The sequence below is a fragment of the Ovis canadensis genome, chromosome 1 (assembly GCF_042477335.2).
Source record: "Ovis canadensis isolate MfBH-ARS-UI-01 breed Bighorn chromosome 1, ARS-UI_OviCan_v2, whole genome shotgun sequence".
NCBI lineage: Eukaryota > Metazoa > Chordata > Mammalia > Artiodactyla > Bovidae > Ovis > Ovis canadensis.
Window position 1 is genome coordinate 113,401,952 of NC_091245.1, and position 13,676 is coordinate 113,415,627.

Below are 13,676 nucleotides of genomic sequence, written 5' to 3' on the forward strand. Positions count from 1 at the left end.
AGAAACCAAGACAGTGGCGACTGGGAAGGAGGAGCCAGTTTCCTCCCTGCCCCGTCTGGTCTCCCTCTGGTCTCCTCCTCTCAGGTGCTTGTGTCTCCCAATCCTACCTTCCTCAGGAGGGAAGCAAATTGTCCTTTTAAGTGAGCACTGGAAAAATTATCAGGGAATCAAATGAAAGTAGCTAAGGATTTAATATGCAGAAACCTCAGAGAAGAAAGCAGGAGAAAGGAAGTTAAGCTGTGGAGAGCTTTTAGTTTGTTATAAACTCCAGAATCCCACTGAGAACGGATTATAAGCCCCAAGGTACAGTTCAGCAAGTTAGAATCCAGTGGAACAATGGAGGGGATGGCCAAGGGACCATGAGCTAAGTATGTAAATCGGGGGAGGGGAGAGTGGAGGGTAGAAAGAGATTGTTGGAAACCTGGCAGACAGTTATGGTGTTAGGAGAAAACTTGCTACTTTCCTAATCCATATAGGCCAGGCTTTCGGGTCCCTAGCTCCCTGTGGCGGGAGTGCTGTTTTGGTAGTCTCTAGAAATGCTGGGGTGACTGATCTCCTTAGTGTGTCACTCTGAGTTGCTCACCAGCCAGTTAAAGCTTTGGGTTGGAGAGAAGTAGCAGTGCCTGTGATTGGTGTCAGTTAGAGAGGAAGACCTTGCTTGGCTGCCTCATCAGTCTTCATCCCAGCTCCCAGTACTCCTTGGCTTTAAGTGATGATCACGTCTCCCTTTTTGCTATACTGGCTCCGAGAAGTCTTCGGAGCCTTCTCCAGCACACAGCGGGGGATTCCCTTGTGGCTTAAACAGTAAAGAATCTGCCTGCCATGCAGGAGACCTATGTTCAGTCCATGGGTCGGAAAGGTCCCCTGGAGAAGGGCATGCTGACCCATTCCAGTATTCTTGCCTGGAGAATCCCATGGACAGAGGAGCCTGGTGGGCTTCAGTCCACGGAGTCGCAAAGAATTGGACAGGACTGAGCGACTAACACGCTTTCCAGTGCACACCACGTGTCCTCTGTACTTGTCCTCAGAGTGAGGCATCCATGCACACAAGGGAACAACTGGGTATTAGAACTGGGAAAGGTTTGGCAAGTGCATTAAATGTAACAGCCAGTGCCAGGAAGTTGCAGAACAGGGATAAAGATAAACAGAAATGAGAGGCTGGGAAATGGATAAGGGACTTTTTTGGTGGCTTCTTAAATCATTCAGGTGCTTGGGTCAGGGGAGGGGCAGAGTGGTCATGTATGTAATTCTGCCTCAACTTTACTTGCCTGTTGCCCTTTTTCTTCTCTGTCTCATCACTTCTGTAGCTTCAGTTTTCAAGTTATGTTTGTGTTTTTGCTTAAGTTTTGCTTTTACCACTCTTAGTTCCCCTGTGTGTTCTCTCATATCAGATATGATCTGTTAGACAAGGGTCATGTCTCTTAACCTGGCATCCTGTTGCTTTTCTTCCCCACCTCCAAGTGCACGTACACCTGCTCTACTCTAAATGGTTGTACTTCTGACTTTGAAGTTGTAGTTCATGCTCGGGGTGAAAAGTGAGGGGGGTATTTATTTCCTCCAACCCTTCTAATTATGGGTTAAAAGAGGCGGCCAGGGTGACCTGGGGTGGCCTTGGCCTGCAGCAGCTTAGAGCAGGGCTTGGTATCCCAGCCAGAGATTGAGGCTGGGCCGCAGCAGTGAAAGCACCAAATCCTAGCTACGAGACCAGTGGTCAGTGGCAAGGGCCCTGGCCTCTTGACTTTGCAGAAAAGAACTCCCACAAAGAAAGTAGTGAAGCAAGTAAGGTATTTATTAAGAGGAAAAAGAGTATAATACATGTGGATAGGCACACAGGCAGACTATCCCAGACTTGCGCCCTTGAAGCGGTTTGAATTATGAGTTATTTCTTGTTAGTGTCCTTTAGCCAATCATTTTTATTTGTCTGGTTCACAAGTCCATATGTGGTATATCAGGATTCTCTCAGGTGAGTGCACACATCTCTTAGCCAAGGTGGATTCTACTGAAGAGGCGTTATGGGTAGAGCATCCCTTGACATTGCTCCCTGCTTTGCCTGCAAGGAGCCTTTCTGCGCATGTGTGGTTGGGGAGGTCTGACTCCCAGAGTGAGAAATAAGTAGTTTGAACAGGGCCCAGCCTCCTCCCTTAATTGTCCTGCTATTGTCTTGGAGTGGAGTTTCAGTTTATAGGGAATGAATCTCCAATCGCTTTACCTTGGGGGAGTGAGGTGGGGGGTTCCCATCTACCTCCTACCTAAAGAGCTGAAGAGAAAAATTTCAAATCAGTAAAAGATTCAACATACAGTGTTACTAACACAAAATTGTAAAGCAACTATATTCCAATAACAAAAAAAGTTTATTTTACAAATTTTCCTTTATTCCCATCTGTAATTTCTCTGATTAGGGGGGGGTCTTCCTCAAGCCACTCGGTACCTTAGTCCCTTACGGAGTTGCAGGTTTGCATTTCTGGACCTCAGCTAGATTACGGCCTGCGTGGGGCAAACACGGGCTTCCAGGTGGGCACTTTGGAGAGTAGAGTGGGCTTTGGGGACCTGGAGTGTGACCTGCAGAGGGATGTGAGCTTTGGAGTTGATCTGGGGAATTGAGATTTGAGGCTGGGGAGTTTGGGATTATGGTGGGACTTGGTGCTTGTTGTACAGTCTTTGTGATAGACTTCCTGAGCTGCTTCTGACTGTCTGGATCATGGGGCTGTCAGGGGTAGAACAGAAGAGACGATTGTTTCCAGTTAGGCCTAGATCATTCTCAATCCATCTCAATTCTAAATCCCCTTCTCCCCATCCCATTGGCAAGAAGTCAGGTTTCAAATATGAGTTAAATTGGTAACCATTAACCTCCCCTTTGAGATCAGATCATTTTGTACTGTGTGAAGGGGGAGATGGGTGGGGTGGATAAGATGTCCTTAGCTTATCACTTCAGGCCCCAGAGGTTGCTTAAGGACTACACAGGATAAGACAGAATTGGTTAAAGGTTCCCCCTGCTGGGATTGTGGTAGTATAACAATAGACATTTCTGAGGTTGAAAAGCAAATAGGATTGAGGTTAAGTGGGAGAAATAAGATACCTTGCCGAAGATTTCAGGACGCAACCCATTGGAGGCCTTAAGTAAATCAGGATTTTTCTGTATCCATTTGGTGAGGGAGGCAGCACCAGCAGCTGTACGGGAGGTCAGGGTTGCCCGAGCAGGGGGTACCTTCAGAGGCATTTGCCAGGTGCCCATGAAGGAGCCCCAAGGACTTGCCTAAATGGAAAAAGACGGGATTCCTCAACAGGGCTTCTCACTCACAGTAACTGGCCTATTGGCAGGTCTGTTCTGTTTGTTAGTTGCATCTTTTTACCTTTGGGATTGTCACGAAACAAGATTGAAAGCATAACTTCCCCAATCTCTTCCCCTTTCTCATTTAGGTTGCCCTAATTTTTTAATCCCCTTTACCTCCACTGGCTTAAATTCTACATCCTTAGCCTAAGTTTGGCCGGGTACCCACTATATAAATATTATCACCTGAAGGTGTTCATTTTATACCAATCATTCATCAATTTAAGGAGTTCTGGGTGTTAAACTTATCCTGTTGGCTGGAAGTTTGGGAGCACTCTTGTTACAATGTGAATTAGGTTGCACTTTAATCTTCCAAGTAGTGCCTGCAGGAGATTACAAGTCTTCCCTCTGTTACTCCAGGTCTATGCCTTGGTTCTTTAACTTTCTAGATGAGAATGGAGATGAATGTCTCACCTTGGAACGGGGCACTGAAGGCAACAGATGACCACGATCATTGGCAATAATCTGAGTGTAGCCTTCATGGGACGAAATCCTCTGGGGTAGAGGTAGAGAGAAAAGTGCTTGTGAAGATGGAGTGGAAAAGTGGGAGAAAGTATCTGTAGGGCTTAAATTTGAATTAAGGGCTGAGGGAGAGGAGGCTATGGGAATGCAAAGAATGCTGAAAGAGTTTAGGTGCCAGTGAATTACACAGAGTATGACGTAAAGAGGGTGCACTGAAGCTGGAATACCTCTTTTGTTGGCTTTGCAAGAGACCAGTTCTGCAGATACTTGGGTGAGAAAGGTTTTTCGTACTGTGGAGAGAAAGATAAGAATCCCTGAGACTCAAAGGTCCCAAGCCCAGGAAATGATAGGTAGACACAGTTCTTTAGATTTGAAGACCAAAGGAATGAACAACCATGCTAAGTAAGCTTTTAACTCACTGCAGAGAGGACGTAAGTCGTTTTGTCTGTGTGCTGTCCAACATGAAGCCACTAGCCATGTGTGGCTCTTGAGCCCTGGAAATGTGACCAGTCCAAATTGAGGTGCTTTGTATGTACAGCCAGCCCTTGAACATCATGGGTTTGAACTATATGCAAGTTAACTTACAGATTTTTTTCAAAAAATATGTACTATATTACTACATGATCAATAGTTGGTTGAATCTGTGAATGTGGAACCCTGGATATGGAGGGCTGACTGTTAAGTTAGATGCAGATTTTCAATTGTGTGGGGATCTGTGCCCTAATCCCTGCCTTGTTCAAGGGTCAGCTATATAAAGAATACTGGATTTTGAAGATTTAGTACCAAAAAAAGGGAATGTGAAACATCTAATTATAATTTAAAATATTGATTAAATGTTAGAAATATTTTGGACTTACCAGGCTAAATTAAATATATTATTAAAATTAACTTTTTCTTTTAAATGTTTCTCATGTAGCTACCAACCCACTCCAGTACTCTTGTCTGGAAAATCCCATGGATGGAGGAGCCTGGTAGGCTGCGGTCCATGGGGTTGCGAAGAGTCAGACACGACTGAGTGACTTCACTTTCACTTTTCACTTTCATGCATTGGAGAAGGAAATGGCAACCCACTCCTGTGTTCTTGCCTGGAGAATCCCAGGGATGGCGGAGCCTGGTGGGCTGCCATCTGTGGGGTCACAGAGAGTCGGACACGACTGAGGTGACAGCAGCAACAGCAGCATGCAGCTACTAAAAATTTGAAGTTACATCTGTGATTCACATTATCTTTTTATTATAGTGCTGGTCTAGACCAGGGTCAACAAACTCTGGCCCATGGGCCAAATCCATCCTCCTGTCTGTTTTGAGATGGCCTGAGAAAGCTAAGAACTGTTCTTAATAGATGAAAATTTGCAGTTGATTTGATAAAAGGGAACACTAAATTTGTATCCCAATTAAGCAAAAATATTTTCTCATCCTATAAGAATTTCATTCTTTTCATTAATAATATAAAAAATTATACTGTTATTATATTTTGAATTTTGTCAAAAATTTTATGGAAAATGTTTTCTCTCATACCTATATAGTATCTTTGATTTTATCACTTGGCCCACAGAGGCTAAAATATTTCCTCTCTGGCCCTTTTCAGAAAAAAATTTGCTGACTTCTAGGTTAGAGCCTACAAACTTGACCCAGAAATACTTATGACTTGTACTTTGGGCCCTCCCTCCCCTGAGAGCCAAGGAGGTTAAAAAAAAAAACAAACAACTATCACATAGCACTTTTTTTTTTTTTTTTGTCTATTCAGTAATCAGAATCCTATGGGAGGGGTCAGGCAAAAGGTGGACTCTGGAAGGCAAAATTAAATGTTAAAGAAAAGGAAAAAAAGTGCTTACCTGGTTGGCACTGTAGTTAGTGGCCATGATCCTGCCACTTCCTGCTGTTTACCTTTGTTGCCTGGCAACCACAGAAGGCAGCCCTTGCAGGACAGCCTTGCAATTAGCAGGGGCTGCCTTTTGCTGCTTGTTATTCATTTTACTGGCTGATAGTGCCCCCAGTATTCTGCCCTGAAACTTAGGTGCATTTTCATTTTAGAGATGTGAGGGACAGAGTAAATAAATGGGGGAAAACTGGTTGAATAGCGGCCCTGACTTTTCTAGTGTAACTTCCAGGTTGTCTTTGACTGGGCTCTTCAACCACCCTAGCAAATCATGGCACCCAAGAGCAGTGTTTGTTCATTGGGTGGAGTGGTATAATGAACAACATGCTTTAGAGCCAGACACTGGGGTTTGAGTCCTTATTCAACACAGGAGCATGGGAGCTGTGTGATATAAAGCAGTTGACATCCCTTCACTGAATTTCTGTAGTCATTTGTATTGTGAAGATAATATACTAGAGCCTTTACAGGGGAAGCGAGGTAAAGGGAATAAAGTATCTAGATAATGTGCTCAGTACTGCCTAGACCCTGTTTACAGGGTACACTACTTCATTTTCTCAGAACAAAGGAATGATGTTTTAAAAAGCAGTTGATTCAGATTTGTCCCCAGAAAGAAAAACATATCTTATCCTTTGTCCTTAATTGACTCCTGTCTCTACCATCACTCTCTAGAATCATGCTGCTGCTGATAAGTCGTGTCAGTTGTGTCCGACTCTGTGTGACCCCATAGATGGCAGCCCAATAGGCTCCTCTGTCCCTGGGATTCTCCAGGCAAGAATACTGGAGTGGGTTGCCATGTCCTTCCCCAATGCATGAAAGTGAAAAGTGAAAGTGAAGTCACTCAGTCGTGTCCAACTCTCAGCGACCCCGTGGACTGCAGCCTACCAGGCTCCTCCATCCATGGGATTCTCTAGGCAAGAGTACTGGAGTGGGTTGTCATTGCCTTCTCTGCTCTAGAATCATGGAGCCAAAGAATACAGGTGCTTGGTGTCGGCTGGGTTGAGGTGGAATCCGGAGTTGGTGCCATGAGATTGAGCAGAGATGATGAAAGAACGCTGTAGTGTGGAAAGTACAGATTTAGAAGATGGGGTGGTGATGCTAGGACACAAACCTAGTATCTGTTGGATTAGGTGACCTCTCTGAGACTCATTTAAAATGATGTTATCAGCCCCATCTACTGGGTTGTTGGGAGAAAGTGGAATTGTGCTTTCTGAATTATAAAGTTTATGTGTAAGGTGTTAAGATGAAAAGAAAAAAACTAAGAAATAAGTTATCCAAAAAAAATAGAACATTGAGAACCAGAAGAGCGTTTTAGTGGATGCTTGTCAGTCCTTCTCCCTTCCTTCTTCCCCCAAAGTCCTTATCCCAATCAATACATCAAGTACAAGAACACTCATACACTTCCAGAGGTGGAGGTAGAAACAGCTCTCATTTTAGAGGCAGTTAACAGATGGATAATATGAGCTTTGGAAAGGAGACTCGTGTGTTCAGTTTCTGTGGTTCTCATCACTCTCTAGAGTGATAATATTTTGGTCCCTAAAGCCATGATTATACTTAAGCAAGCATCATCTCTCTTAGAACTTCTGTCTTTAGCTGGTATGCTTTTCTGATAGAGATGCAATGTTATATGATGGTTGCACTCATTTTTTTTTAATTAACTAGTTTTTGTTTCATTAAAAAAAATGTACATGGGGAAAAAAGTTTCATTTTAGGTATTTAATGAAAAGCAAATCTCCATCTGACTTCAGCTCCCATTCTTGCTCCTCAAAGGCAACTAATGTTATTATTTTCTTGTGTCTCCTTCCAGAAATATTATAGGCATTCTTAAACTAATGGGAGTAAGCTGTCCACATTGTTTGGCGATTTGCTTTTTTGACCATTTGGGGGATTTTTTTCATAACAATATATTATTTCATTTTAGGGTATACCGTCATGTATTTTTTAGTCTAATTTAGATGATATTTAGGTCATCTCCAGTCTTTTGCTGTTACATACATTGCTGCAATGAAAATCTATATCTACCTATATGAGTATAAAGATATATATATATATAGAGAGAGAGAAGTATATGTCTTTATGAGTACAAAGATATATATAGAGAGAGATAAAAGCATGCTTTATGAATGTATGTGATTAGTAGGATAATTCTAAAAGTGAACTGCAAACTCACAGGGTTTATGAACTTAGAACACTAATAGACAGTGTCAAATTGCTGCTCAAAGACCCTGCCAGTTTATACATCTGCCAGTGGTGTGCGTGAATGCCTAGTTCTCCACTCCCTTCCAACACTATACCAATGGTATCCCTGTTTTTGTCCACCTGATAATAAGAACTAATGTGGTTACTATATGCATGCACAGTCTTCATTGCTTTTTATTATATTTTCTCATTTTGTTCTCACAAGAACCCAGACCTAGGAAACAAGAGAATGCACAGTAAGGAGTAGAACCAGGATTCAATCTCAAGTATTCTGACTCTAGAGCAATCCGTTTTAACCATTACAATGTATTGCTTCTTAAACTGTAGGTGAAACATGGTGTTTCATTTTTTACATTTTCATTTCTTTAATTATGAGGTTTTCCCCTCCTTGTGTTTATATGTTTTATTTCTCTTTTTTTCCCCTGAAAATAGCCTTTCATGTTTTTTGCCATTTGCTATTGGGCTATTGATCATTTATATTAACTGTTTGAAACTTTATGTATTGAGGAAATCAGCCCTTTGTCAACTATGTTACAAACATTTTCCCCCAAGTTTTCATTTAACTTTTGTCTGTGGCTTTTCTTTTCTTTCTTTCTTTTTTTTGCCATGCACGGCTTCTTAATATTTATGTAGTCAAATATATTACTCTTTCTGTGCTGTTAGATGTTATGCTTTGAAAGCTTTTTGTAAATTCCAGTATGTACCCCTGGTTAGTTTTTATATTTAAATTTTTGTTCTGTTGGCATTTGTTTTGGTGACTAAACTGAGGTCAGACTCTAGATACCTACCTATTTGTCTCAGCATCATTTACTGAATAAGCCGTCTTTCCCTACCAACTTGAAATACCACCTTTATTGTATTCCCTAATATTTGGGTCTGTTTCTGGATCCTCTAGCCCATTCTTCTGTGGGGAGAGGTGACCATTTTAGGTTATTTGTGTCTCTTTAAAATCCATGGTTCAATCCTGCCTGAGTCCTGTGTGAATTCTCCACTTAATATTTCACAGACACGTACAGGAATTGTAATATAACTAGTAACAGGTATTTACAAGCTTCTAATAAAATTGTATTAAATTTTAGCCATTCTTCTGATTGACTGCTTGACTTCAGGTACAGCTGTTGTTCTTTCATCAAACCAACTCTTTCAAAATTGGAAGGGCTCATAAAGTCCCCACTGAAAATATATGCCTCACATTTTCATGATTTGATTCAGTTCTCTAATGCCTGAAACAGACCATTCAGTTCAGTTCAGTTCAGTCTCTCAATCATGTCAGACTCTTTGTGACCCCACGGACTGCAGCATGCCAGGCTTCCCTGTCCATCACCAATTCCTGGAGCTTACTCAAACTCGTGTCCATCGAGTAAGTGATGCCATCCAACCATCTCATCCCCTGTCATCCCCTTCTCCTCCCGCCTTCAGTCTTTCCCTGCATCAGGATCTTCTAATGAGTCAGTTCTTTGCATTATGTGGCCAAAGTACCGGAGTTTAGCTTCAACCTCAGTCCTTCCAAAGAATATTCAGGACTGATCTCCTTTAGGATGGACTGGTTGGATCTCCTTGCAGTCCAAGGGACTCTCAAGTCTTCTCCAACACCACAGTTCAAAAGCATTGATTCTTCTGCGCTCAGCTTTCTTTATAGTCCAACTCACATCCATACATGACTACTGGAAAAACCATAGCTTTGACTAGACAGAACTTTGTTGGCAAAGTAATACCTCTGCTTTTTAATATGCTGTCTAGAAATGGTATGGACCTAGCAGAAGCAGAAGATATTAAGAAGAGGTGGCAAGAATACACAGGAGAACTGTACAAAAGGGATCTTCATGACCCAGATAATCACGAAGATGTGATCACTCACACTCACCTAGAGCCAGACATCCTGGAATGTGAAGTTAAGTGGGCCTTAGGAAGAATCACTACGAACAAAGCTAGTGGAAGTGATGGAATTTCAGTTGAGCTATTTCAAGTCCTGAAAGATGATGCTGTGAAAGTGCTGCACTCAGTATGTCAGCAAATTTGGAAAACTCAGCAGTGACCACAGGACTGGAAAAGGTCAGTTTTCATTCTGATCCCAAAGAAAGGCAATGCCAAAGAAAGCTCAAACTACCACACAATTGCACTCATCTCACACGCTAGTAAAGTAATGCTCAAAATTCTCTAAGCCAGGCTTCAGCAATACGTGAACCGTGAACTTCCAGAAGTTCAAGCTGGTTTTAGAAAAGGCAGAGGAACCAAATTGCCAACATCCGGTGGATCATCAAAAAAGCAAGCGAGTTTCAAAAAAACATCTATTTCTGCTTTATTGACTATGCCAAAGCCTTTGACTGTGTGGATCACAATAAACTGTGGAAAATTCTGAAAGAGATGGGAATACCAGACCACCAGACCTGCCTCTTGAGAAACCTGTATGCAGGTCAGGAAGCAACAGTTAGAACTGGACATGGAACAACAGACTGGTTCCAAATAGGAAAAGGAGTATGTCAAGGCTGTATATTGTCACCCTGTTTATTTAACTTATATGCAGAATACATCATGAGAAACGCTGGGCTGGATGAAGCACACTGGAATCAAGATTGATGGTAAGAATATCAATAACCTCAGATATTCAGATGATACCACCCTTATAGCAGAAAGTGAACAGAAGCTAAAGAGCCTCTTGATGAAAGTGAAAGAGGAGAGTGAAAAAGTTGGCTTAAAACTCAACATTCAGAAAATGAAGATCATGGCATCTGGTCCCATCACTTCATGGCAAATGAGGAAACAGTGGAAATAGTGCTGACTTTATTTTTCTCGGCTCCAAAATCACTGTGGATGGTGATTGCAGCCATGAAATTAAAAGATGCTTGCTCCTTGAAAGAAAAGTTATGACTAATCTAGACAGCATATTAAAAAGCAGAGACATTACTTTGCCAATAAAGGTCCATCTAGTCAAGCCTATGGTTTTTCCAGCGGTCATGTATGGATGTGAGAGTTGGACTATAAAGAAGGCTGAGAATGGAAGAATTGATGCCTTTGAATTGTGCTGTTGAAGAAGACTCCGAGAGTCCCTTGGACTGCAAGGAGATCAAACCAGTCAATCCTGAAGGAGATCAGTTCTGGGTGTTCACTGGAGGGACTGATGCTGAATACTGCAATACTTTGGCCACCTGATGCAGAGAGCTGATTCATTTGAAAAGACCCTGATGCTGGGAAAGATTGAGGGCAGGAGGAGAAGGGGATGACAGAGGATGAGATGGCTGGATGGCATCACACACTCAATGGACATGGGTTTGCATGAACTCCAGGAGTTGGTGATGGACAGGGAGGCCTGGTGTGCTGCAGTTCATGAGGTTGCAAAGAGTCGGACACGACTGAGTGGCTGAACTGGAACTAGGTTGGTCATAGCTTTCCTTCCAAGGAGCAAGCATCTTTTAATTTCCTGGCTACCAATACCATCATCTGCAATGATTTGGGGGCCCAAAAAATAAAGTCTGTCACTGTTTCCATTGTTGCCCCATCTATTTGCCATGAGGAGATGGGACCAGATGTCATGATCTTAGTTTTCTGAATGCTGCATTTTAAGCCAACTTTTTCACTCTCCTCTTTCACTTTCTTTAAGAGGCTCTTTAGTTCTTCTTCACTTTCTGCCATGAGGGTGGTGTCATCTGCATATCTGAGGTTATTGATATTTCTCCTGGCAATCTTGATTCCAGCTTGTGCTTCATCCAGCCCGGCATTTTGCATGATGTACTCTGCATATGAGTTAAATAAGAAGGGTGACAATATGCAGCCTTGACGTACTCCTTTCCAGATTTGGAACCAGTCTGTGTTCCATGTCCAATTTTAACTGTTGCTTCTTGACCTGCATACAGATTTCTCAGGATGCAGGTCAGGTGGTCTGGTATTCCCATCTCTTTAAGAAGACAGTATTCCCATCTCTTTCCACAGTTTGTTGTGATCCACATAGTCAAAGGCTTTGGCGTAGTCAATAAAGCAGAAGTAGATGTTTTTCTGGAACTCTCTCACTTTTTCGATGATCCAGCAGATGTTGGCAATTTGATCTCTGGTTCCTCTGCCTTTTCTAAATCCAGTTTGAACTAATGGATTTCTTGGTTCATGTACTATTGAAGCCTGGCTTGAAGAATGTTGGGCATTACTTTGCTAGCATGTGAGATGAGTGCAATTGTGCAATAGTTTGAACATTCTTTGGCATTGCCTTTTTGGGGACTGGAATGAAAACTGACCTTTTCTAGTCCTGTGGCCAGTGCTGAGTTTTCCAAATTTGCTGGCATATTGAGTGCAGCACTTTCAAAGCATCATCTTTTAGGATTTGAAATAGATCAACTAGAATTCCATTACCTCCACTAGCTTTGTTCGTAGTGATGTTTCCTAAGGCCCACTTGACTTTGCACTCCAGGATGTCTGGCACTAGGTGAGTGATCACACCATCGTGGTTATCTGGGTCATGTTGATCTTTTTTGTATAGTTCTTCTGTGTATTTTTGCCACCTCTTCTTAATATCTTCTGCTTCTATTAGGTGCATACCATTTCTTTCCTTTATCGTACCCATCTTTGCATGAAATATTCCCTTGGTATCTTTAATTTTCTTGAAGAGATCTCTAGTCTTTCCCATTCTATTGTTTTCTTCTTACTTCTTTTCATTGATCACTGAGGAAGGCTTCTTATCTCTCCTTGCTATTCTTTGGAACTCTGCATTCAGATGGGTGTATCTTTCCTTTTCTCCATTGCCTTTAGTGTTTCTTCCCTTCTCGGCTATTTGTAAGGCCTCCTCAGACAATCATTTTGCCTTTTTGCATTTTTTTTCTTGGGGATGGTCCTGATCCCTGTCTCCTGTACAATGTCATGAACCTCCATCCATAGTTCATCAGGCACTCTTTCTATCAGATCTAATCCCTTGAATCTATTTGTCACTTCCACTGTATAATCATAAGGGATTTGATTTAGGTCATACCTGAATGGTCTAGTGGCTTTCCCCACTTTCTTCAATTTAAGTCTGAATTTGGCAATAAGGAGTTCATGATCTGAATCACAGTCAGCTCCCAGTCTTGTGTTTGCTGACTGTATAGAGCTTCTCCATCTTTGGCTGCAAAGAATATAATCAATCTGATTTTGGTGTTGATCATCTGGTGAGGTCCATATGTAGTAGCTTATGTTGTTGGAAGAAAGTGTTTGCTATGACCAGTGCATTCTCTTGGCAAAACTCTGTTAGCCTTTGCCCTGCTTCATTTTGTACTCCAAGGCCAAACTTTCCTGTTACTCCAGATATCTGTTGACTTCCTACTTTTGCATTCCAGTCCCCTATAATGAAAAGGATGTCTTTTAGTTTTTTGTGAAGGTCTTGTAGGTCTTCATAGAACTGTTCAACTTCAGCTTCTTCAGCATTACTGGTTGAGGCATAGACCTGGATTACTGTGATACTGAATGGTTTGTCTTGGAAACGAATAGAGATCGTTCTGTCATTTTTGAGATTGCATCCAAATACTGCATTTCGGACTCTTTGGTTGACTATTAGGGCTATTCCATTTCTTCTGAGGGATTCCTGCCTGCAGTAGATATAATGGTCATCTGAGTTAAATTCACCCATTCCAGTCCACTTTATTTAGCTGATTCCTAAAATGTCAATGTTCACTCTTGCCATCTCTTGTTTGGCCACTTCCAATTTACCTTGATTCATGGACCTGACATTCCAGGTTCCTCTGCAATGTTGCTCTTTACAGCATTGGATCTTGCTTCTATCACCAGTCACATCCACAACTGGGTGTTGTTTTTGCTTTGGCTCTGTCTCTTCATTCTTTCTGGAGTTATTTCTTCACC

The 13,676-nt window shown here is 42.0% G+C and overlaps 1 protein-coding gene across 2 annotated transcripts in view; it reads right to left on the reverse strand.

Moving 5' to 3' along the window:
- Window positions 1-1,768: 1,768 nt before the first annotated feature.
- The window catches only part of CFAP126 (cilia and flagella associated protein 126), a 28,256-nt gene continuing 16,348 nt past the window's right edge, over window positions 1,769-13,676 (reverse strand). The window contains exons 1-5 of one of the 2 annotated variants that reach the window (XM_069546955.1): window positions 5,623-5,804; window positions 4,018-4,080; window positions 3,743-3,823; window positions 3,077-3,253; window positions 1,769-2,704 (exon numbers count right to left, since the gene is read on the reverse strand). In XM_069546955.1, the coding sequence (XP_069403056.1) occupies window positions 2,438-2,704; window positions 3,077-3,253; window positions 3,743-3,823; window positions 4,018-4,080; window positions 5,623-5,649 (615 nt within the window). In that variant the 5' untranslated portion in view covers window positions 5,650-5,804 and the 3' untranslated portion in view covers window positions 1,769-2,437. Of the gene's footprint in view, window positions 2,705-3,076; window positions 3,254-3,742; window positions 3,824-4,017; window positions 4,081-5,622; window positions 5,805-13,676 lie in introns of those variants that run through there. The other variant, XM_069546946.1, reaches the window with a different exon arrangement.